This window comes from Chaetura pelagica, unplaced genomic scaffold (assembly GCF_000747805.2).
Source record: "Chaetura pelagica isolate M959 unplaced genomic scaffold, ChaPel_1.0 scaffold116, whole genome shotgun sequence".
NCBI lineage: Eukaryota > Metazoa > Chordata > Aves > Apodiformes > Apodidae > Chaetura > Chaetura pelagica.
In genome coordinates, this window is record NW_009953655.1 from 3,391,592 (window position 1) to 3,416,293 (window position 24,702).

A 24,702-nucleotide genomic window follows, 5' to 3' on the forward strand; every position below is an offset into this window, starting at 1 on the left:
CTCTCACGTTTTGTCACTCCTCTCTCGGGCTGCAATTGCTCTTGGTGTTGTGCAGGTGGTTTTTTTTCCCCTTCTTAATTATGTTATGCCAGAGGTGCTACCACTATTACTGATGGGCTTGACCTGCACCAGCAGCAGGTCTGTCTTGGAGCCAGCTGGCATTGCCTCTGTTGGACATAGGGAGAAGCTTCTAGCCCCCCCCACCAAAACCTTGCCATGCAATCTCAATGTAGAGACATTTGCAGAATAAGAATTATGTAATTATGCCTTCTATTTTATTTATGTTTGTACTGTATTCTCATTTCTCCTGTCAGCTGTTCTGAATAACTGTAATTCTGAAAGCTTGACCTAAATGTTCTCTTCTACATTACTGCAGTATACCTTCTGTGAGCCTATCAACATACATTATGCTACAACTGAAGAAGGCATGAAAAATTAATGATTTACTGTATTTATAGGATTCTCTATGGTGAAGATGGTCAGCCATGGAAAACATATTGCAATAATAGTCGAACAGCTTAAAAAATTTAACCCTGAAAATCAGAGCGTGGAGGATTTCTTGGATGAATCAGAGAAGATGTTGCAGGTATGTTAAGTTTCATTTCATTTTACAAGGCTTAGTGTGTTTTACCATGTGATTTAAAATATTATCTGTTTTCTAATATGATATTGTAACTTTCCGAGATTTTTCTCACAGTGATAATGTTCATTCAGGACTAAAGTCCAAATTTCTTATGGTTGTCACCAGAAAAGAAGGAAGTAAAAATCAGGGGTGTTGAGTAACTGCTTGGGTAGCAACAAAAGATGAGGAAAGCAATGGCTTCCTAAAATGGATATGACAATGATAGGGAAAGCTTCTCTTTCCACTCCTGACTAAGCTGTTTTCTAGTTTCCTATCTCCTTTCCTCCCTCCAAATGGAAGTTTCTGTCAGCAGCACCATATCATATATACAAATGCAGTTCAGAAGCTGACTTTCAGGATCAGTTATTCTTGCTTTGAGGACATAAGTAACCATTGGAGCAGTGGGATAGAAAGCAAGTAACAGTAAAATAACTATCTGATTTTAATCTAATACTGCAAGTAACCAGACCAAGATTTGCCAATATGTAGTGATTCTGGCTGAAGCAGTTCCCATCCTTTCCTGACCAGTCTGTCACCGCTTCCCATCTCTTTGTCTTCAGTGCCACTCTGACTTGTGCTGATGCAGCTCCTGGATTGAACCAACTTTAGTAAATCAGTAAGGGAAGACAGTAACATTGCTTAGACTGCTATTGTCTGTGCATGGCATGTGCTATCATTGTCAGAGCCTGATTCTACACGACCATGTAGCTCCACTGCTCATTTTCACTTCTGACAGTAAGGCCTAAACAACTGCTATTCCAATTAGAATGTCTTCTACATTGATTTTGCAGAAATACAAACGACTGCAGGAATATAAGACTGTGGAGGTGTGATAGTGGATCCATACACTTTTCTTGGATGTTTGCTTTCTTAAACAGTTTCCACTCAGGCCTCATAGTTCCTCTCACTTCCCTCCTGCCTTGTAACACGGGCGTAACTCTTTGTGCATTCATATGCTGAATTAAATCAGGGAACTGATCCAGTTTCAAAATAATACTTTTTCACTGAGCAGAGAACAGGTAAATTCAGCAACCACTGCTGCCAGAATAAATACTTGTAAAAATTAATATTCAGATCATTGGTCGTCTCAGCCCAGGAAAGGTGATGCAAACACAAAAGGAGCAGTAACTCCATTAGAGAAACATTAATCTTAAGTTGAATAATAAACCCTTTCAAAGGGGAAAGAACAGGGAGAATAGCTGGCATCAAACGTCAGGCAGAAGTCTTTATCTGGGAGAGTTACAGCCCACTTAATAAATAATATTTTGCTATGACTTTATCCAAGAAAGTAAAAAGGAAGATCTGTGTTTATATAAAATTCAGCTTTATTTCATTACCAAATGGTTGATTGTAATTCATCATGGAAAATTCAGTTTGCTTTTGTGTTTCATAATAGACATTTGACCCTAAGAATATTGTAGCGTTTTTATACACATGATTTCCAGGCTTGGCCACTTACTAAATTAGCCAATATTAATTGACCCATGCAGAAACTTCCAGTTTGTATCCTGATTAATGCCATTATTTTAAATCACAGCCTGTACATTTCATGCTAGTATTATGACAAATAGCAAACCTACTGTTGTGTGCTACTGACCAGACAAAAATCAGGAGGGTCAGATTCCAGGCATACAAATCTAAATAACTGCAAGATATAGCTCTCTTTATTTACTTACTTAGGTATGCAGTATATCAGACTTGGCTTTTCTACAAGTTACGATCTGTTTTTCTATTAGAACTGTCTAATTTGTTAAATAGTTTTCCATCCCCTGAAAGTAGTATTAGATTCCAGTCATTACGAACACTGTATATTTCACTCACATTATACATCTTTATTGTATTTGCATGTTTTATAGTTTTTATGTCCGTCTAATAAATAATGCCTGAGGTGTCTTGTTTAGATCTTCAATAACCCATTGATGACCTGCATAAAATCCTTGTTAGCTTGTCCAGCTGTTTGGTGTTGTTTCTGATGAAACCAAGAATTTTAGGCTAGATTATTTCTCTCAAAACAAAAAGACAGCCTGTACAGGCCATTCCAGAATAGCTTCAGGGTAGTTCAGCACTCCAGTAGTGTCTCTGCCAGGCTGTGGGAGCTGCTACAGCTGCCAGTATTGTCTAGTGCCAGATCCTGGAGATAAGTACCTCTGACAGCCACACATTCTCACCTGAACTGCAAGGAGCAGATAGCAAGCCACATTTTGCAGAGCAGAATCTCTGTCAGAATTAAGTAGGTTTCAAGGACCAGTATAAATGTTTGTAGGAGATGAAGGAAAGTAACTAAAATTACTTGCTTGGAAATCCAACAGGTGAAATTAGAAGATGGGCATCCTTGGCTGGTCAGAAGTAGGGGATGACATCAATAAAGAATAAAGATAACAGGCAGAGTGGAACTGAGCTGTGAAGCATCTTGATAGCCAAGATGGGCAGCTTTTGTTTGATGTGGTAGAATCAACTGTGAGATGCTAGATGGAGTAACTTGAAACTTACTGTTCAAAAACAGTGAACAAGATGTACACATAGACTGGTTATGATATCCTGGGGAGCAGTCTACATGAAAAATGACCTCTGAAGTTACAGGCTTGACTGACAGGCAAGGTACCAGTAACTGGGAATAGAAGCAACATGGGAGAGCTGAAGTTTTGGTTTAGCGTTGTTGAAATTAAGCCAACAGCAAGGCAATATCACAGAGACAGGCCAGCATCTTAGACTGTAGTTTAGGATTCTTATTTGTGTACATAATAAATGTGAACATTATGAAAGGAAGTTGGATTCAGTCCTAAGGGATTAAGTCTGGAAGGCACAATCTGTCTTGATCAAAATACCCCTGTAAACTGTCTACCAGCAGCATAAGACCATTTGTGTGGGAATCCTTGCAAATTAAAGCACTAAGATTGTCTGATGAAGAAGGCACAGGAGAAGAAATGAAAGTGGGTAAGCAAAGGTAAGTTAAAATTAAGGACTTTGGAATATGAGTATATAAGAAAAAGAAAGAGGCATAGAATCCAAAGCATCAAAGCCATAGGGTGAAAATATACAAGCCACTGTGAATAACTTGCTTGATAGTGAAAAGTAACTGGTAGATTTCTATATTAGATCATTTACTAAATATAGGACCAACCTTTGTTGATTGTTGGGCTCAAAATCCAACACAACTTTTCAATTGGTTTCACTGTGTTGCTGCAAAGGTGACACAGGCCAGAGACTTGTGGAATAACTCTTGAGAAGATTTTGTGTGAAGGTAGATGAACAATGTAAACAAACCTCAAAATACATGTCAAATAATATATTTTGCTCTTTTGGAAGGACTGTGTAGAAATTTTTTAGATTTTGACAGTTCACAATTGTTGAGAAATGTCTGTACTGTAGAGGTTTGGAATACTCTGCTAACTAAACACAGGGCAGATGTAAGAGAAAAATAAACTGGTTTCTGTTCTAAGCTCCATCGTCTTTCTATCCCTGTAGTTTCTCTTACTCACCCCCAAACTTACTTGCCCAGATTTCTTAATTTAACTTGTCTCAGTTCCATCCATCAAGTTGTTGATTCAATGTTATTGTCACTGTCCAGCTAACCCCTTTGGTTTTGTTCTGCTCACTTCAAAGTTCTTACACATTCAGTTCAAATCTCTGCTGTACTTAAACTGATCAGAAATATCTCTGTCTTTTCATACTGAAGCCCACAAGTGGGAGGTGTCACAAAGAAGACAAGCAAGGCAAACCCTCTTCTAGCAGTCTGAGTTCCCAGACTGACCCGGCTTAACTTGAATAGTAGCAAAAGCTCTGCTTGCCCTGGGTTGGGCGTAGTAGGGCACACGGAATCCTCAGGGAACCTTAGCATTACAGAATGAATTCACACAAAACACAAGCAAATTAGGGGTTTTTTCACCTGGCAAAATGTGCTGGGACTTTCATAAGAAAATAAAAAATTTGTACAGCACCCCTTGGCCCCTGTGTGTCACTTGGAAAATACATCTCTATCTGTTTGCCTGCATTTGAGTTGTAACTTGTTACTATTTCCAAACAGGTATTTAAAAACTTGAATATTTGACAACTTTTTGTCAAATATCAGTTCCTTGCACAGGACCACATTAGTCACTCTCATATTCTTCCTCTTGAATAGCACAGGAAGGTATCCATTAACTTCAACAGGAGCAGAAGCAATCCCTTGATTATAATTTGTTTTATTTCTTAATGCATCTTTATGATTTTGTTTCAATGCCAATGTTCTCATCTGAACATATTCTCTCATTTTAGGAAATCTTCTCTCAAGCTTTGAGATAGAAATCTGCTTGGAAAACATTTGGGTGTACAATCTGCTTCCAAGTATACTCCAGAGTGACTGCCCAAAGCCAGAGCCATTACTCTATTCATGTATGAGTGTGAGATAAGTAGTTGGCCGTCTTTATTTATAGAGAAATGATGGCATTAGCAAGAGTTATGTTTTTCTAGCTGTGTGAGGGATTTACTTTACCCAGTCCATTTACAGTAATGGCAGCCTCACACCTAGCCCCTGCACACTGCTTTGGAAAAGCACACATCTTTTCCTGCATTTTTGCAAATGAGGTGGATCAGGCAGATAACATGTGCAATAACCATTGGGATACATTCTTCTTTTTCACCTACTGCACTTTACAACCACTCAGTATTTCAGGAGAGGGAGAATCGGAAAATTAGTACTAAAGGAATAGAAAAGGAATTTTAAAGAACAGAGGTAAACCATTACTTTGACAGTAGCTCAGGTCTGCCTGAACCATTGTATGTATAAAGATGGAATCTTCTTTTGCTGTGATGGAAACATATAAATAAATTAATGAGTTTCAGGTAGTAAATAATGTTTAAAACCAGAGTATGAAGAGAGAACATAATTTCTACAGGGACTTTCAGGAAGGTATGTTCCAGATTCAGTTCCTATTTTCCAACTCCCAGTTCATACTTCACTCCACTATAAGTGGAGTTAGGGAAACTCACTGATTATCAGCCTGTTATTTTTAGAGAAAAAACAAAGGAAATATAGTAAAGATTTTTAATTCTTTAATAGTGGGCGATAACTAGCATTGTTTCCTCTCATTAGAATGTTATAATCAAAATTAGCCTACAGCTTATTCTATGTTAAACTCCATACCTTTTATTTCTGCAACATGTCAATTTTGCATCATAAAAATAATTTCTATGTGTTGTTCTTAGTGAATGATCAAACTAGATTTTTTTTCCCAGGAAAAAATCTACACTTTGACTGGTAATTCAGTTATTTACAATCTTCAATGTGTTTTTTTTCCTTGCAGCTTTTGCAGGGAGAAAACAAATTGGAGGTGGTTCTGTTTGGTGAATGATCAAACTAGATTTTTTTTCCCAGGAAAAAATCTACACTTTGACTGGTAATTCAGTTATTTACAATCTTCATGTTTATTGTAAGTTATGATATTTATAACATAATACTGAACTTGTTTTTCACTGCAAACATTTTCAATAAAAACATAGATGCATTAGCAATATGATGGATGATTCCTCATAGCAACAAACAAGCCTTCACCTTCAATCATGAAGAATCCTATTATGCCCCTCAAACCTCCTTATATAAACAAGTAATAAGTGCAAATAAATGCTTTTGCTTCAATGTTGTGACCTGGTTGCTATTGAAAGAGAATTCAGTTTGAATTATCCTAAATAACATATTAACTTAAAATAATTCCTTAAGTCTATATCGGTTCTTTAAATTGTTATTATTCACAGATTTACAACTCTGTTTCTATTGTTTCTCTTTTGAATGCCCAGATTACTTCTTGTTGATCTTCCTAAATGCTTTTTAACACTCCTTTCCTCAGACCAGTGGCCTCCAGATAATATCTTAATTCTTGTGTACTGAACTCCCTTATATTTATTATGTATTCTTCAATTAAATATTCTTCAATTAAATCTATCAAAAATTATCCATATCCAGAGTGATCCTTCCTCCTGCTTATATTGTATATAAGGGTATTGTTTCATCAGGCCATTTATATAAACGGGCTATGTCTGTTAATGTTGAAAAATTATTAATTTCTGTACCTAGCTGAAGCATCCCAGGCATTTTTTCTTCCTTCTGACTCTGAGAATCAAGCTTTGCTATGATAACAACAGACAGATTTTAACACAGAAGTTACCATGCAATGTTTGTGCCTTTCTCTATGCAAATAACTCACTTTATTTTCAGTGGAATTGTTTGCTTCAATTAAAGTTGCAGGATCAGACCCATTATATTCACCTTTATAAATCCTATTGACTGAAAATCTTACTTCTGTAAAATCAGAACTGCCACCCCACATTCACTGTTTTACTCCTTTATTCTTCTCATGTTGATAGCAACATGTTTACAATCTTTCCATTTCACAAGAACATGCTGTAATTTGGCATAACTCTTCAATGTTCTCATTTGTGTTGGTTCAGCTCTGTGTCTCATACATGCCCACTCAACTGAGAGAAAACCCCCAAATGTCAATAGTCATAGATGTAGTTTTAAATATTGAAATAAGGTGATGCATGGTTATTTTGATACGTGTGGTGAAAAGTATCTTACTGAATTGTCCAAGTTTAATTTGTGTTATTAGTTACTGACCTTAATGCAGATTAGAATCTTTCTAAGGAAAGGATAGAATTGATTTTTTTCTGCAATGTCCTGCTCATGTGATTTAATATTAAGTACAAGGGAAAAAATGTTAACTGTACATCTCCGTGGTGGTCAGGATTATCAAATGAAGACAAAAATACTAGCTTCTGGTAGCAACATAGACTGTAATTAGTAGAATCAGGACATTCTCCTGCTCATACCCTAAGATCCCAGGGTTTTTTACCCCATTGAAATGACTGGAAACATTTTCACTGACTTTCTGGTAACTGATTAAAAACCCAGTGAAGTAAATAGAAATACTTTCATTTCCACAGCATTTTGATTAGACCCTTGGAGAGGACTAGCACTGATATCTGAAGCACTATCAATTAATCAGAGTGCATCTGCAAAATGTCCATACTCTGCTTAGAAGCAGGCAAGTTCAGTACAAACACTATTACTCAGTTCTCTCAGGAAGTGAAAGCTGTTTTATCTTTTCATCAAATATTATCTTCTTTTTACATTATTTATAGAACATCTCTTACCCTGAGAAGTCTCAAGCAGGACATGTCTGGTGTTCCTTGACTTCATTCTCTCCAGAAACAAGAGCTTTCCTTTTTCTTCTTCTAAAAGTAGGCTTATTGTTCAAGATCTGTTTTGTCTTCTGATAAATTTCAGTGCAATTTGGTGCAACAGAAGATGATATGTATTACTTTCACCTGTAAATTATTTGGCCTTCCTCATGCTGAAGGACTCACACTACATACTTGCAAACAAAACTGCTAGTTTTTTTCAGAGAAATACGTGTGGTAAAGTATGCTTGAAAAGGTAGGAAGATGATCTGAGGGTCAGAACAAAGGCTCACAAATTAGCATTTATTAATTCTTTTCTTGTTGCCACCAATGACTGGGGCAAATCTCTTAGCTGCTCCTTACTGTTGCTTCTGCATTTGCAAAATAATATTAGCCAAAAGGAATCTCATTAGCACAATTAATATTAGTGAATTGTTCTGAGGACCTCATACAAAAGGTTCTATAAATGTGCAATCTGTCATCATATTGTACTATTTCAGGATCATTTGACCCAGTTCTGAAGTAAATACCACTGACAGAAAACGCAACATAAAGCCCCACAGAAAAAAATGCACTTGGGAATTAGTGCTAGAAGTTACACCTACCCAACAAATTGCTTTCCCAAAGCAATTCTGATTTCTGGTTTACAGATAAACTGTAAATATCCTTGATGACATTTGTTGAGGACATAATGTACTTTCTATGGAGAGAATATCCTTAATGTTTTAAAGCACTGGCTCAGTTTTTTATTTACTAGATTATCAGCAGGGCTTAACCAACAACTGCCTCACCTTGGAGATATCTTACCCACATACTGATCCTGCCCAGTCTAGTTAAGCTTGTATGAGTTCTGATAAGATCACCTCCTCAAATGTCACAGCTGCAGGCTGCTTAAATATTCTCAATTTTCGTATATAGAAACAGAACACTTAGTACCATTTGCAATTTAAAGCAGATTCAATTGATAGTATTTCATGACAAGACTTTCTGGCCTGTGGTCCACAAAACTGCCAAGCAGTTAAAATGTTCTGGTGCACAATTGTCTCCAGGCTGCACCTCCTGTCACCTTGTTGCTTGGCTGGAGGCCATGTAAGTGTTTATGTACTTGTTCAGTTCAGGGAATAAGCAAGAGTAAGCATTTATTTCTGTATTTGTCCTGGCTAACTTCTGACTGACTTGTTAACTCAGGATAGTAAGAGAAGTAAACATAAATATGCAATTATATTTTTATGCTGTTGTCTGAACTGTAAAGGAAATATGATTTGGGCACTGGTGTCATCTTGTTGTTACCTGCTTGTCTACTTTTGGTCATCTCTCCAAAGTACATTTGAAAAACACTTGTTTGTTGTAGCACTTTATACAGGTATGATACAGCAAAGTACCCATAAGGTAAATGTTAAGATTGTTATCAAATAAAGATCTTAGAAACAGTTGATATTCTAGCTTTCTAGCAGAGGTAGTTGTGAAAGCTTTTTGTTGGGCTTGTTTCCACAAGTCTCATCTTGTTTTACTATGGACTTTCTGTTTGTTATCAGAGCTACTGTTTTCTGCAGATTGGTATGTTCACAAACAATGAACATATGTTCACATATGTGAACATTCATTCACATATGTAAATGAATTTGTTCGAGGGGTCCAGCTGTTTTAGATTCAAAATGTCACAATCCTACTTTTACTAGAACTATGCCATCCTCTCTCACTTTGCTATTCGGGTATTTAGGTTTCCTTTTGCCTTTTGTGGTGAATTGTCAGATATCTTATATCAAATATGGGATATATATTTGAACATTTGGTGAGGGGCTAGATTTCTGAATTTTTTTTGTCAGTTTTATGAAGGAACTTGCATAAATATTCAGAAGGTATATTTGGAATAGTCAGTGTGCCTCACAAGTACTCACAGTGCTCAGCAAGATGAAGGCCATGCTTCCCAGCAAATGAATATTTTTTTAATATTTTCCGATGTCTTCAGTCTCTTCCCTCTACTCTTCCATTTGTGTCCGTCCTCCATCTAAGCCCTTCTTTATCTCCTGTTTTCCCTTACCTTCCTTTTCACTCTTTTTTCTGTGCCCCTTCTTTGCCCCCTCACTCTAGTTGGCTCCATTTTTCCAAATGCATTCCCCTTTCATTTTCTTCTGCCCCAAAACCAGCCTGGTGTTTCTTTCTCCAGAGTTTTGAGTAAGAATGTAGGTGATATCCTGCTTATTCACACTCAGTCTCTAGTGCTGCCCAGCAGACTTTGTGAAGCTTCCATGTAATTATTAGTTTCTTCTTTGTTTCTTCTTACACAATGTATCTGGGTCACAGAATATATCCCAAATCATACCTGATTACTTTAGAAATAAAGCTTTACTATCATTTTAACTATTACTAGCCTAAAGATGTAAATACCAAAAACTGAGCTTTATTATTTTTCTGTATATGAATCATTAGTACTATAGTATATAGTGTATATATATAGTATAGTACTATATATAGTACTACAGTTACTATTTACAGTTAACTGTAAATAATATAGTTCTGCAAGAGAGGTAGTCAGATATATCAGTGTAATCCCGATGGCAGTAAAGAAATTACAAGGATATATGTAGATGTAATTTTGCCTGCATACGTGTATGCGTGTGCATATGTAAATATGTATGTATATGAAGAAAATTATACAGGGGCACTACTTCTAGTGATGATCCATAAATTGGAAGAAGCAAAATCTGGCTTTTGAGCAGGAGTAAATAAAAATGAATTATGCTTACTCTGAATGACAACCTGAGAAAATACACCTGGAATGCTTCTGCATATTTTTTTTCTATTTAAAAGCAAGAACTTTAATTTCAAAGTTTTGCCTTGTGCTTGCTAAGTCTTAAAGCCCTATAATGTCATACATCAGAAGAATCCATAGTTCCTTCCAGCAGCCTCTAATAATACTTTTAAACTAGAACACAATCACATTAGAGAAATTAAGTGATCGACATACTGGCAGATAGTCTGCTAGGCAAGATGAACCTCTGATCTCTCATATTTTTGTAGTTCAATTGTTCCCACACCTCAGAGCTGTGGGAGTGATCATATATTAAATGTAGACTGTGTGTTTTCAGAGGTTTGCACTTAGCCTTTTTCTTGGCTAACCTTAAGTCAAAGAATCATTATTGTTGGTCATTTTGTCATAGTGTGGCCACTCTTTTTCCGTTTGTGTAATAATAAACTGTTCTGGGCCTCAGATTTTATTGTGATGTTTTCAAGGCGGTTGGCACTAGATACTCCATTAACATTCATCCATTAACATTAACATTCTGTTAAGTTGAGGAGCATTTAAACTCTTTAAAGGGATTATGAGGTAGGATCCAAATGGCATGCAGTGTGCATCTGATCCTCCTTTTTCTGCTCTTCTGTGATGTTGTATGAACATTGTGATTGACCAAGAGCACAGCTGGGTAAGAAACACTGTCTGCATTAACAAGAATCAAGGCATGCAAAGGCTTATTTTAAAACAACATTTTCCATTCTAACTAAATGCATATGTCAGCAGATAAACTGGAAGTTTAACATTGGGGAAGGTTACAATTTACTTAACAAAGGCCATTAATTTGTTAGAACTGCCCAGATTTGATAGCATTAGAAGAACCTCAGCCCTACCAAATGCACTGCTGTTCATTATTCATGTTTTCCAATTACTTCAAAATTATTTTACTTATTTTTGTACTTCTTTTCATATTATTTCCAGAATACACTAATCATTATTAATTTTGTATCTCTGTAGACACTTGATGTGACAGAAGCAAAATTTGTGTTGGATACACTAGCTGGATGCATAGAATTTAAATCTTTATTGGATGTAGTAGTCAATGCCTTTTTTGTTCGGGATGGGAGATACTGTCTGATTTCTGAGCGTAATCTCTATATAGGTAAGTTTTCTTTAAAGCACCAAATATGTTTATCACAAAACTTCAAAATTATTATTTCACTAATTTAATTAATTATGTTATGTTACATTACGTTACGCTATGTCATGTTACAAGTATTGTCATTGTGCCCAGTACAATATGAAATTCAGAACCTTTCCCAATGGCTTTATGATGTAAAACCTGCATCATGGAATCATAGAATGGTTAAGGTTGGAAGGGACCTTAAAGATCACCAGGTTCCAACCTCCCTGCTATGAACAGGGATACCTCCCACTAGACCACTTTGCACAAGCCTCATCCAACCTGGCCTTGAACACCTCCAGGGAAGGGTCATCCACAACCTCTCTAGGCAACTTATTCCAGTATCTTACTACCCTCATGGTGAAGAATTTCTTCCCGATATCTAACCTAAATCTTCCCTCTTTCACTTTAAAACCATTACCCTTTGCCCTATCACTGCCCTCTCTGGTGATCCGTCTGAGTGATGAAAGGTGAAGAGCACAAGTTAAACCTCAGGTTTGGACTCTCACAGGTGTTAACTGGAAGTTTACCTTAAGAAAATTCTGCAGAATATGCCTGCAGATGAGGTAACATTCAGACGGGAAAGAGCATCTGTGAGTTGAAGAACTATCTTGGAAGTTTAACAATCACTTAAAAAATGTTCTTCAGTCATTTCCCTTTATTCTCTTCTAATACCTAATACCTTTGACATTCAGATATTAAATTGTATGATAAAGCTCTGTCTGCTGAGGTACACAGCATGTCTCACAGAATGGAAATACAATTGTCTCTGCCCATACACGGATTTCTTCATTACTGACCATCACAATGGCAGAAATAGACTTCCATCTGTCTCCCAGAGTGAGGTCCATTATTTTCTTTTTAGTAGTTACTTTGTTGGAATCAGTTACAATACAACTATATCTGATAGTGTGAGCTAGTTAATCAGAGTAGTTACTGCTCCCAAAGTTATTTCAGGAATTGAGAAGTACAATACAAAGTAATTTAAAATGTCTTTATGCATGAATTTAATACACATATACTGAAGTTTGTTCATGAAGTCCCTAAATAAGCTGGAATCACAAATTGCACTGGCATTGGTTCTCTAGGTCAGGTATGTTCTGAGGGTTTGTGGGTACTTTGAAAAGTCCAGTCAGTTTAATTCAAAGTGGTTGAAAAATAAAAAAAACCCATACCTAATGTAAGTACACCTACATTTTCTGTTTTTAAAGCTATTAAATTTTTGTGGCAATTCTGATGGCTTCTGTCACAATCTGGAAAGGTATAGAAATCTAAATGAAATCACAAACAAAAGGATACCTAAACTGTCAATGATGAAATTGATAGTATATTGAGTTTGTTCTAAATGGTAATACTTCATTGTCTCCCTTTCTCCAAAGCCATGTTTTTCAGTGTCTGGAACACATAAATTATACCTTTAAGCTGAGTGTTGCTATAATTGGATTGTCAGGACTGGTCCACGCAAAAGCCTCCATTAATCATAGGCAGAGGGTAGGCCCCAGAAAATTTTCCTTTATCAACAAGTTGAGAGTCTAAGGTCATTGGCTTACATTTTTTTAAGCTGCTTGTGATTCCCTTTGCCAAGCTGCAATGACACTTAAATGATCAAAGCTGCTTATAAAGGCTGTTGCTATGTGTGAGCAGATTTGAATTTAATAAAGCTTGTAGGAGATAAATGTATATTCTGCTAAGACTGCTTAAATATGTTGCTACGCTAAAGCACAAGACTGAAGCCTAACAATACACTGAGCTGCCTGCAGCACATTGATCAGAATTTACTGATTTTATCATTACTGTTTGGTGGCAACTAAAATACTGCAGTGCAAGTGAGGCCTGATTGATCAAAGTGAATATGGTGAAATGAAAGCTAATAGAGGAGCTCATGAACTTTACAGGTCTGCAAAAAATCCCACAGTACTGACTGTGCCTCTTCCTGTATTGAATTGCATACTTGCCAGAGAGGGATGCGAGAATCAGATTTGGATTTCCCAGATAACTTCGTTATTTAAAAACTTGGTTTTATTCTTAAAAAAAAAAAAAAAAAAAAAAAGACAATACATCCTAGAAATGTGATCTTTTATGTTTAAATGTTTTGTTATCTGTATTACTGTTATGTGTAACAAACTATGATATTGGAACTAAAGAATAAGAGCTAGTCTCCATGAAAACATTTTCAAAATATTATCTTGAAAATTCACCGTCAAAACTCTCTTTTACACCACCTCTTCACAGTAAATCTTCTCATAGTAAGCTTGCTCACAGTGAAAATTTTAGTTACACTGAAAGAGAGCTGTTTCCAATAATATAATGCTGTCAGAAACTTTTCAGTCATGTCTCTCAGGAGCCATCTGACTCCTGTTCTCCCTGCCTTGTTGCCAGACTAACACAGAATCTCACGGATGGTATATGCAGATATTTGTTGTATTATTTCTATGAGTGAATTCAGATAGCTACAATTGTTTTACATTTGTTGTGAAAGTGGACAGATTTTCAGCTTCTAGAACTTCCATAAATAAAATTGTAGATTTGCACTAGCTTGTATCCAACTCAAAAGCAACAACTGGTTTTTATGAACCATAGCACAGAGTCACAATGCTAATAATGAACATAGGGTTAAAGTTATAACTTCATAAAACAATTTGTCATTGTCAAGTGTTATATTGCTCAGTTAGATAAACAATCTTGAAGATTATTTAAAATCAAACTAACAGTCTAAATCCTAGAGTATGCTAAGTATAGGATATAGGTTTGCTAGACTTTCCTGCTGCATTTTAAATGTGTTTATCTTTTGATAGTTATTTGTTATCTGGCTACTTTTCAACTAGAAGAGCTTGGTTTTCAGCGCTTCAGCAGAATTGTGAGATCTCTGGACACTGCAAAAATGCAAAAGGTAATGAAAGTACAAAACTATTTAAAAAAAAATAAGTTATTATATCTTCATTGTGTTTGTTTAATCAGATTACTTTTCTCAACTTTCAAGATAATTTAAATTGAGAATTAGTGTTATCTTCTGTTTAAATTCGGAAATTAAATTAATATTTTGTTACCACAAAATTCTTCAATTTCTATACTGACACAGCGACTATTTCATATTCTCTTAAAGAGCAAGTTAAAATATATTTTATATCAGATAGAATAATCACATGATATACATTTCATGTAATTTACAGTTGTCCCTCTAACTTGCATACTCACTCTTTTATTTACTATAGGCAGGAAAGGTTTTTTCCATACTCAACTAATTAATCTACTGAAACCTGCAGTTCCTTCTGATTAGTGTTCTTTTTTTCCCTGAATGACCCACTACCACTTTGATTATCAAGCACGTTGTCCTTCCATTGTTTTGTCTCCTTCCCAAAAAAACAATTCCTGATTTGGAGCTAACCATGTACCAGTTACCCCACAACCTGTGTGCAATTGACTGAACCATTGCTACCAAACAGAATGCATGACAACAAAGTTCTGCCTGCCTTTTCCTCTCTGGGGTCATAAGGGTGGGTTTTGCTCCAATACCTGTTTGTAAATTTTCATAAAACTTGTAGAAATTTAAATGTTTTCTAGTTCTCTTTCTCTGCTGATTATCTTAAAACCTGTGTTGTAAAGAGGGGTAGAGAGATAAACTGAGAGGCAATGCTTTCTCATAAGCCCTATTTTCTTAGGTAAATAGGTTAAAAAATGAATTACTGGTGACACCATATGTAAACTTTGATCATGCAGATGTTTCAAAGCATAGTTCAAACACAGCATTTGAATAACAAATGGGGAATTCAAGAGTAATTTAGTAATTAATTCTCAAAAGGCTAAGGTTTATCCTTATACTGATGATTACTTTGAATGTTCATGTGGATGCCAGTGTCTCTTTAATAAGAACAGTTGCTTTGTCATATGTAGGGAGTAGGTTAGGTTATCTGCACAATGTTTTTAGAAGCTCTCCATTCACTTTGTTTTGATGGGCTTACTATGGAATGTTTTTATTAATTCCATTCAGAGACAAAAATTATATATTTCATTAATTGTTAGAGAGAAGTAGCTGGAAGAATTATCATAATCTGGTAGACAGACAAATCACTCTGTCTAAAATGCTCTCCCAGCCCCTCCTTTGGTAAACATTTTAGACACAAGCCACAGGATTGGATGCATCTCCATCTCATTTAGATAGCAACACAATATTCCCACTTCATGCCAGATATCTCTTGTTGATTCCTTTCACCCTGCTTTATATGGCTTAAACATCAGTGCCCTGATGTTCTATTTCAGATTATTTCTGCTTCCTTGTCTGAGATAACTCTTCTGATAGAGAAGTGCTGCATTATGCAATGGTGTGCACCTGCTACTTTTTTTCCTGTAAATCTAACTTTGTTTGCTTGACTATCTTATCAGATCCTCATCACCATGGTACCTAGCTTTTCTTGTCTTGCATTAGAAGAGGTTCTTTGTCTTCAAAGTGATGCTAGATTATATTAATGCACCTGCAGCAGAGGATTTAGAAGCAGCATTTTGTCCCCCAGCAACAGAGACAAAAACAGCAGAAGGCAAATCTGCAGCCTTAGCAACAGAAGTTGTCAGAAATTGGGGATTCTCCTTCAGGATACTGACCTGTAGATTTTGCCTGATGACTACTGTGTCTGAGTTCAGCTGAGATGTATAAAAATTATTCACACATATTTACTTAGATGAGATTTACCTTAATTAAAAGTATTTTTTCTGCACATCACAGTCTGAATGGAATTTTCTTAATCATGCACGTAAACCTTACTCAAATGAGTACTGTTCATAAAATTAAATGGACTATTCAGTTGAATAAGATCAATTTATGTGATAAGACCTTTCTCTTAAAAGGACTGGATGACAATCCATTCAAATCCAAGTCAGTGTTTCCCTATGATTGATGCATGTTCAAATATTTTCATTTAGGCAGAATACACAGGCAGAATAATAATGCATGAACAGAAAACCTTAAGGTCTCATTCTGTAATGTTAACAATACATGCAACAATTCCTTATGGTTGTATAATTACAGAACCATAAGATAAACCCCAGATTTGTAACTTTAGTGTGATTGTTCTTCTAAGAACTTAGCTATGCATTATTAGCTCAAGCCTGTTTTTCTGATCTGTTATTCATACATGTTTTTCTTTTATATTTTTTGTAAAATTTAAGGATTTATATGCTAGATAATGTACACAATGGAAACAAAAATTTGAAGTAAACAGCTTTATCATTTGATAATGGCCTTGTAAAAAATGCAAAATTAGTAGTGTTTTCTTTCTAGCATTCAAGAACCTGTTTTGTTCTGATTCTGTTCTGATCGCTTCTAACAGCAGTATAGTCCTTTATAAAGAACTTCTGATACCTGTAATTGCTATTATGATGATGTGGGGATAGCAGGACAAGATTAGTCTTGTGGTGGGCTTGGGGGCAAAAAAGTCCAAGTTGAGTCAGACAATGGCAGAATGACCTGAAACCATGTTAGGACACTTCTCCCTAAAAAATAGAGTTACCCATTACAATTTCTTCATAGGAAAACCTTCTTAAGAGCTTCTTGCCTTCCTCTTTATTTTTCTGTTGCAGTTGAAAGGTACAATTCTACAGGGGATTGAGGTGGCATAGCTGGAGGATTAAACTACAATAAGAGGGAAAGAATCAGCAAATTAAGGGAGGAGTGACAGGAACCCCCTTGATTGCCTTTGCTACTACAGCAGTACCTGTGGGTGTGTTCAAATAAAATAATATCATCCTCAGGTAATGGCTGATCTGTATGGAGAAACAGAACCTGCTGTTCTTTGTGACTTACTTAACTCAAGAGTCAAAAGCTGATGTTGTGAATATAGGGATTTCAGCTCTGCAAAAGACTATGTGAATGTCAAGACAGTACCAGATGAGGAAAGTTCCCATTTTTTAATTTGCTTTTTAGAAATCTATACAATCACACTGTGTAAAAATATGCTAAGAATATTAGCAGGCATGTTCAAATTCTCAAAAGCAAGGTATTAATTCAACCTGTAAAAATGCATTACCAAACAGTTTTTAAGTACACATACTTGTCCTACTGCAGCCAGAATACATTAATATAGTAAAAATGAGTACATTTCATTTCTGGTGTCATTCCACTACTTGTAGAAGCAAAATGAATCTTGGTTATCATGCTCTGTGAGTAATGAAACTCTTGGAACATTCAAGACAGGAGTAAGCAGAATAAGGCTGTTACCAAAGTGACTGTCCAGTGACTTCTCTAAAAACACAGATGCTGGTAACATCCAAACAAAAACCTGTGTGAACTTCAAGCCGCATTTTGCTTCTGTAAAGCAATGACTGCTAATATTGGGATTGCCACCTGTGTCACATGTGGCCAAATAGAAATTAGAAATATAGGGGATTTTCCCTAGTAATTCAGTTCACAAAACACAAATGTTTCTATTGTTAAGAAACTGTGCTGTGACTTCATGGGTCTTATTCTGCCCACATTTGTCATCTGTGATATGGATTATCTAAATCAAGTCTGTGGCTTTTGACCAGGCAGACTCTGGTCAGAAATGATATCTGGTAATCCTGCATTGCCATTTGCAATCCCTGCATTGCTTGGATAATGGTTCCACAGCTGCATTCAAAGCCTTGTCTAGCATGATGCATATTGGGGCATATCCTTGTCATAGCATTTCTTTGGGGACTGTAAGTAAAATAGTACTAAAATATACACTACAGTATTGATGTCTGATTACACAGTCAAGTATTCTCTGTACCTTGTAGGAGCACATCATAGCATTTATCAATGACATAATTACCCATTTGTCTTAATGAAGTGAAATGTTAACAACCAGTGCATGACTGATGTTGCAGTTGAAGGCCTCGAGAAGTAATGGCCAGTTAAATACAACAGCTAGAAATCAGTAACTGTGTGCCTTTATTGTAGTTTCATCTGCCTTGAAGAGGTAGTTGTGTGGCAAGTACTTTGTAAAAGATAGTTACAACAACTATTTAAAAGACATAGTTGGAGAAGGTCAGTTCAGAGGCTTGGTTCACATGGCAATGTAGTAGACAACTGATTGAAGCCTCTGAGGATGGACTAGGCTATGAAAGGGAAATACTGGGAACACAGAGAGGGAGGAGGAGTTCAGCTTAATGGAAGCTAGTGAAAGATAACTAGAGGATTTACTATCACCACTTGCAGTGTTTCTACATCAACTTGCAGGAGTTCTCTGAACACCTAGAAATTTGAAACTGGCTTGACCCTTCGGGGTCTGCCTCATTTTAAGTAGATCAGCTTACGTTCAATCTACCCCTGTATACACACTTGCTTATATGGGTTTAAAACCACATTTTTAATAAACTTTATATATAGTCAGGGCCTTTTGTAAAGTAAGAAGAGTACTGTGGCAGGGAACATGGGCCTGTAATCATATATACAGCTGGGATACCTGGATGTCTAATTTTCTCACAATAACTGGTAGAAGCAGTGCAAATAGAGTGCATCAGCTCTGTTGAAGAGTATGAAATCTGTCCAGACTTCTAGCGGTTTATTCATACATTGTATAGTACAAACTACTTTGTTAGGTGAAAAATGTAATCCAACATGCATGCACTTTTGGCTCCATAAGTAGAATGAATGAGTTTCTAGACCAATGGGATGAAATACATCCTTTAGCATATACTTAGCACACTCCAGACTCTGGAAGCATCAGAAAGCCCAACTTCTTCACAATTCAAAGCTTAGTTTATAGTCACACTTTTAGGAATAAAATATCTTCTATTGGATGATGTCTTGATATGCCAGCACCTGCAGTTTTGTGGAAGAGCAGTAGTTTCTAGACAAGAATGAGAATCCAAGGGGGTGATACTCATTTAGTCCCTCAGTTGTTGATCAGTCTTTTGACTCTACCAAGACTACAGCAGATGAAAATAAGACTAATTTTGCAGGTGAATTCCTTGAAAATGGTCACATCAAGGCTACAGATTTCAAGTAGCAGGCTTTCTGCACCTGTTAAACATCTGCAGCAAACACTTTGAGTCAAATCTGGATTGGTTTGAGCTGAATTATTCACCAGGTTTTGAGCCACCTTAGGTCTGGCAGCACGTGTGAATTGAGAAGCTCCTTGGTAGTCCTCCAGAACTAAAAACTCAGTACAAAGACCTATATGGCTTTGTGGAAACCAACCCAAGACAGGGCTGATGCCAAGTGTGAAGTAATAAGCTCTGCAGTCTCCATTCGAAGCTTCTCAAGTGATTGCACACTGCTTTCCAGTATGGCTCATGAAGTCCATGTTATTTAGTGTAGCTTTTTTCTATTATTTCAGCAGGTACTTTCATTTCCCCGAATTTTAATGAAAAAGGTCAGGTTCAAATTTGGAATTTATATTGCTGTAAATGATACACACTGAATCCGAGTGCCATTTTTCAAGAGTCTCTTTCAAAAAGCCATTTGAGCAGTTCAAGTTTTAAAGAAAGGCTCTTGACCTTCTGGTGAACTCCAGAGGGGGAAAAAAGTTCAAATGCTCGTTGCCGTTTCTCCAGCATATGGAGCCCTACAATGTGTAAGTGTGCCAAATTTCAGTCTTCTAGTTTAATGGGAATATGCTGATTTATTATATTTCAATAAAAGAAGAAACCATATTGTACAGCTGTTGCTATAGCTGTCAGCAGTCCTTTCTGCTCAGTTCCCAGGGAGCTGAAAGGAACTTGAGTAACTCGGGTGCAGCACCAGGCCTGAGTTGTTTCTGGGCACCACAGTTCATCTAGCTATAAATAATCAGGAGTTGATTGTGAGTATATTAGACTTTGAAACTCTGTTGTATAATTATACCAAAATCCATGCATTGCAGTAGTAATTAATTTTTAATAAAACCTTTTGTGTCACACTGTGTAAAGCAAGTTAAAGATGGCACTAACACCCCCTTGTTGCAGCCCCTACATATTTCTTAGGCTGATAAAAATATTTTAGTATCTATTAGTGGTTTACAAAGTAGGGCTGAAAGACATGAGGCTCTCCTAACAGAGCTAAGAAGAGCGTAGAAATATTGAGCACCTGTGATGATAATTAGAGTATAAAACACAAGGAAGTTCTTCTGCAGTGTTTGTAGTGAAAGCACCTATCTTTTTGTAGTTGTATATAGCTATACCATACCTTCAGTTTCATCTGTAATAGAAAACACTTATTGTTAGTTTCTCAGATTCTTCTTCAATGCCTTGTATTTGAACACATGGATAAAAGATGAATGGAGTCATTTCTACGATTCAGTGTATGTAAAAGAGAACTGGATTGATCCACTGCTAAGGTAAGCAGTACTTCAGTAGCCCGTTGCCTCCTTGAAGTTTGAAAGCTGAGGAAAGGTTTTCCTGAAAGATTTGTTTGCTGTTATTAAAGTGTTTCTCTTATTGAAGTCACTCAGAACACTCCTTGTCTCTGTAAGACTATGGTAATCCTTTTTACTTACCCAGAGGCAAGGTTCTCTCTTAGAGAAGTCACTTCATACCTGTTGTACATTTGTTTCTCAGTGCCTCTGAACAGATCAAACATCATACTCTGAAAAAAAAATAAATAGAAGGTTCAAAATTATCCTACAGATTCGTAAGTCAATTCGACATCTGTATGATAATAAACGTATGAAGAAAGGTCTTTGACTTCCCTAAGTTTGGCTTTCTGCACAGACTTGTTGATCCTGATGGTCATAAAATCCATTCTGAGCAAATCAGATAAGCATGTAAACAAGTTTTTTTAAATAATAATTTATTTACACAATTGCAGCATCATTTAACTATTTAAATTCTCTGAGTTCCCAGTTAGGTGATGATACAGTAGCATGACTACCCTTGCCAGACTGGAGAAACAATAGGTCTGCAGCCTGCTGTGTTGCTTCTTCACTCCCATTTTTACCCAAAACAGATAACATGGGTACACCTGTATGGATGCAATTCTCCTCACTGCAGTACAGATTAATCCATAGGGTAGCAAAAACTGTTTGACAAAGATGTGTTACAGACAATGTCAGCAAAAAAGTGTTTGCACCTAGTTCTGTCATACCAAAGTCAGTAGAATGCATTTTTTCATACTTTTTAGATTTTGCCAGATTAGCAAGTGCATAGTATAGATTTAGCTTGCAATCCTGCACGTTCCACTCAGTTCTACAGGAACTGCAGGGATAATTTGACTCAATCTATTCTACTGTAGTAATTCTAATTATGACATATGCTTTTGATAGTATAAAGAGACAGATAGAGATGCATAGATATATACACACATCTCCACACACTTTTATATGTACATATGCACGCAGGCAGGTACTTAATCTATTGCTTGTTTAATTAACACTGAGCTTATTGGAGCTGTCCCTCACAGTCAGTTACATTCAATGTAACCAACACAGGTTTTGGCTAGAAGAAGTAAATGTAACTTGGACAAGAATGTAAAAGACCATACATGGTTACTGGGTTTGAAACTTCCTTCAGGGGGCTGAGGATGCATCAGTTTGATCAGTTTAAGCATTGATCAGTTTAATTGGTTCTGGAGCTTAAATTATTTAAATATTCATCTTTTTAATGTCAATGAGTTTAATATAAAGAGTTCTATTTATTTTAATGGAGCTGCATTACTTGCAGAAGGTACTCGCAAGCCTCATCCCACGATGGCAGTACCAGTTAAGGTAACAGTCACATAAACAAGGTACTGTATTGCATGTCAGCTGCTTTTTAAGTTCTGGGAAAGCTCTGTTGTGTGTGAAATACTTAAGGAGATAACACATATCGAGGAGGAGTAACTGACATGAAGCTGTCACCATAATTAGCCCTGTGTTAACTTATTTGGGTCTTACCTTGAATTCTGCACCTTCCTGTCATTCCTTGGAAGACGTCTGACCCTTCATAGAGAAACCAAACAGAGGGTTCACTGAGGGTTCATTTGCTAATTCAGCAAACTCCTTACATCTTTATATTTTTTATCACAACTGCCTGTGCTATGAGGTTGGTTCATATGAGCTTTGTCACTCGGTAACGGTGACAAGAGTCAGACCACTGCTCACAGTCTCTTCATCTAAGTATGTAAAGAGTGTACTTAGCTTATGGAAGCTGCTTTTCTGATTTGTAGTCTGATCCTGCTGCAAAACAAACTGGTGATATAGTTGCTTATTCAGTAAAAACTGTGGCTGTTCCAGCACAAGTAGGTCTGAATGGATTAGCAGCTGTCAACAGGTGAAGTAACCCAGTCCAGCTCGATCATGGGTACAGATTCACAGATCAATTTTATTAAAACTGAATGGCTGAAAGCATTACAGAATTCGCACTGATGCCAACCCCACATTCTGCGTGTAAGTTTCTGTGAAAGAAAAACATGAAAGAAAACTGAAAAATGTGTTTTTATTTGAAGATGGCAGCCAAAAGTACAGCAACTGATCCAACAGCTCACAGATAAATTAAATTATCGTGCTCCTGCTGTCAAGACTTTGAAGGTTACTCAGCCAAAGGAATTTAATTTGACTGTACCCAAGCCACGTGCCACTCCCATACCTTCACCAATACCAGTACTGGAAAAAAGCCTACCTGTGAGTTTTTTTTATTCTTTGAGAGATGCTAAGTTTTATGTATGCTTGTGCACAAAATCAGGGTAGGGGAGTTAATAGTTAATAGTCTCTTTCAAAATCACTGTAGAAAATCTACATTTGACAGATCAATGAGGATTTTTGTAATATTCTGTGTTATTTGAGATCATATTTTTAAAATACCATAAACCAATTATTTTCATTTCAGTGAATGTTGTGTATATGCAAATAGTAAGCCAAACAAAGGAAAGAGAAAAGGTTGGTTCTTGTAGCTGTTTTGTGACTTTTGGAGGTAGAAATATACAATGGTTATGAATTGAAGACAGCAGTGATACAAGTGGTTCCAGTAGACCTTGCATTTGTAAAATGTTTGCTTTGGATAATGGGCTGAAACAGGTAACAAAAGAGCATTCAAATGAATTTTTTAAATAAACTTCAATTTTTTGTACATGAACTCACACTAAAAGAGGTCCTCCTTGAGGGTGGAATTTTATTCCTTTCTATTTATATTAATGTTGAATCTTAAACTTAAGGTTTTTCATTTTAAATTTACTGCTAACATATAAATGAGCCTAGATTTATCTTTGAAATGCCATGCTTTTATTTTATCCATTGTCTAAGATTGTGATTCAGTTACAAATTGGAGACACAGGATTTGGTTTTAAGTTAGATCACTGGGGTAAGGCAAATAGGATTTGGGATCAAGCTGCTATGACTAACTTAATAAAGACTCCCAAATAATCTCTATTTAAATGCAGAGGGAAGTGAGCTTGGAAGTCATAGTTCTGGGCATTATCTGCCACCTTGTATTAGCACTTCAGGTTTTAAATAATACATGTGTTGAATGCTCTTAGAAACCATTTTCATCTTAGGATGGCAGGGCAATTTAATGGTAGTGTGTTACACAGTTAATGGGATTTTACATTGAAACAGCTTAATATGAGGCTCTGAAAAACTGCATTTAATAACTACTTAATCAGTATACGAATGAGTCATATTGCTGTCATTTTAGTACCTTAATGCTGCACAGCCCCCCTTAGAATAAATTTGCTTTAATGTGGATGCATTCACTGAAGTTCATTAGTGTTGTTAGGATTATACTAAATTTGGTTTACATTTGGCAAAATCTGCAAATTTAAAAGCTTGTGTGAACCTAAAACCATTAGTGTAGCAGTGACATATGTTGTGCTCATTTCTGTACCTATCTCAGCAAATTAAACTTCATTTAATTTGCCATATTGTTGCCGGTATCACCATTTAGATCCTGAAATGAACAGAGACTGAAAAGACAGCCCAGGTGGCAAGAAAGAGTTAGTAAAATGGGAGCAAGGCATAGTTTTGGCTACTGTGTAGTGGAGAGTTGTATGTAATTGAGAGGAATGCACAGAAATAAAGCTCTTCCAGATTACATCCCATAATCTGCTGCAGAAGTGTTCTCATCTGTTTTCTCACCAAGTTGTTAGTTTTATGAGATACGCATGAT

The 24,702-nt window shown here is 36.3% G+C and overlaps 1 protein-coding gene across 1 annotated transcript in view; it reads left to right on the forward strand.

Annotated features, from left to right (window-relative positions):
* The first annotated feature begins 475 nt into the window (after window positions 1–475).
* The window catches only part of CFAP99 (cilia and flagella associated protein 99), a 51,251-nt gene continuing 27,024 nt past the window's right edge, over window positions 476–24,702 (forward strand). Inside the window, exons 1-5 of the mRNA XM_010000291.1 lie at window positions 476–586; window positions 11,529–11,673; window positions 14,490–14,584; window positions 20,851–20,963; window positions 23,048–23,222. Of these exons, the coding sequence (XP_009998593.1) occupies window positions 476–586; window positions 11,529–11,673; window positions 14,490–14,584; window positions 20,851–20,963; window positions 23,048–23,222 (639 nt within the window). The remainder of the gene's footprint in view (window positions 587–11,528; window positions 11,674–14,489; window positions 14,585–20,850; window positions 20,964–23,047; window positions 23,223–24,702) is intronic.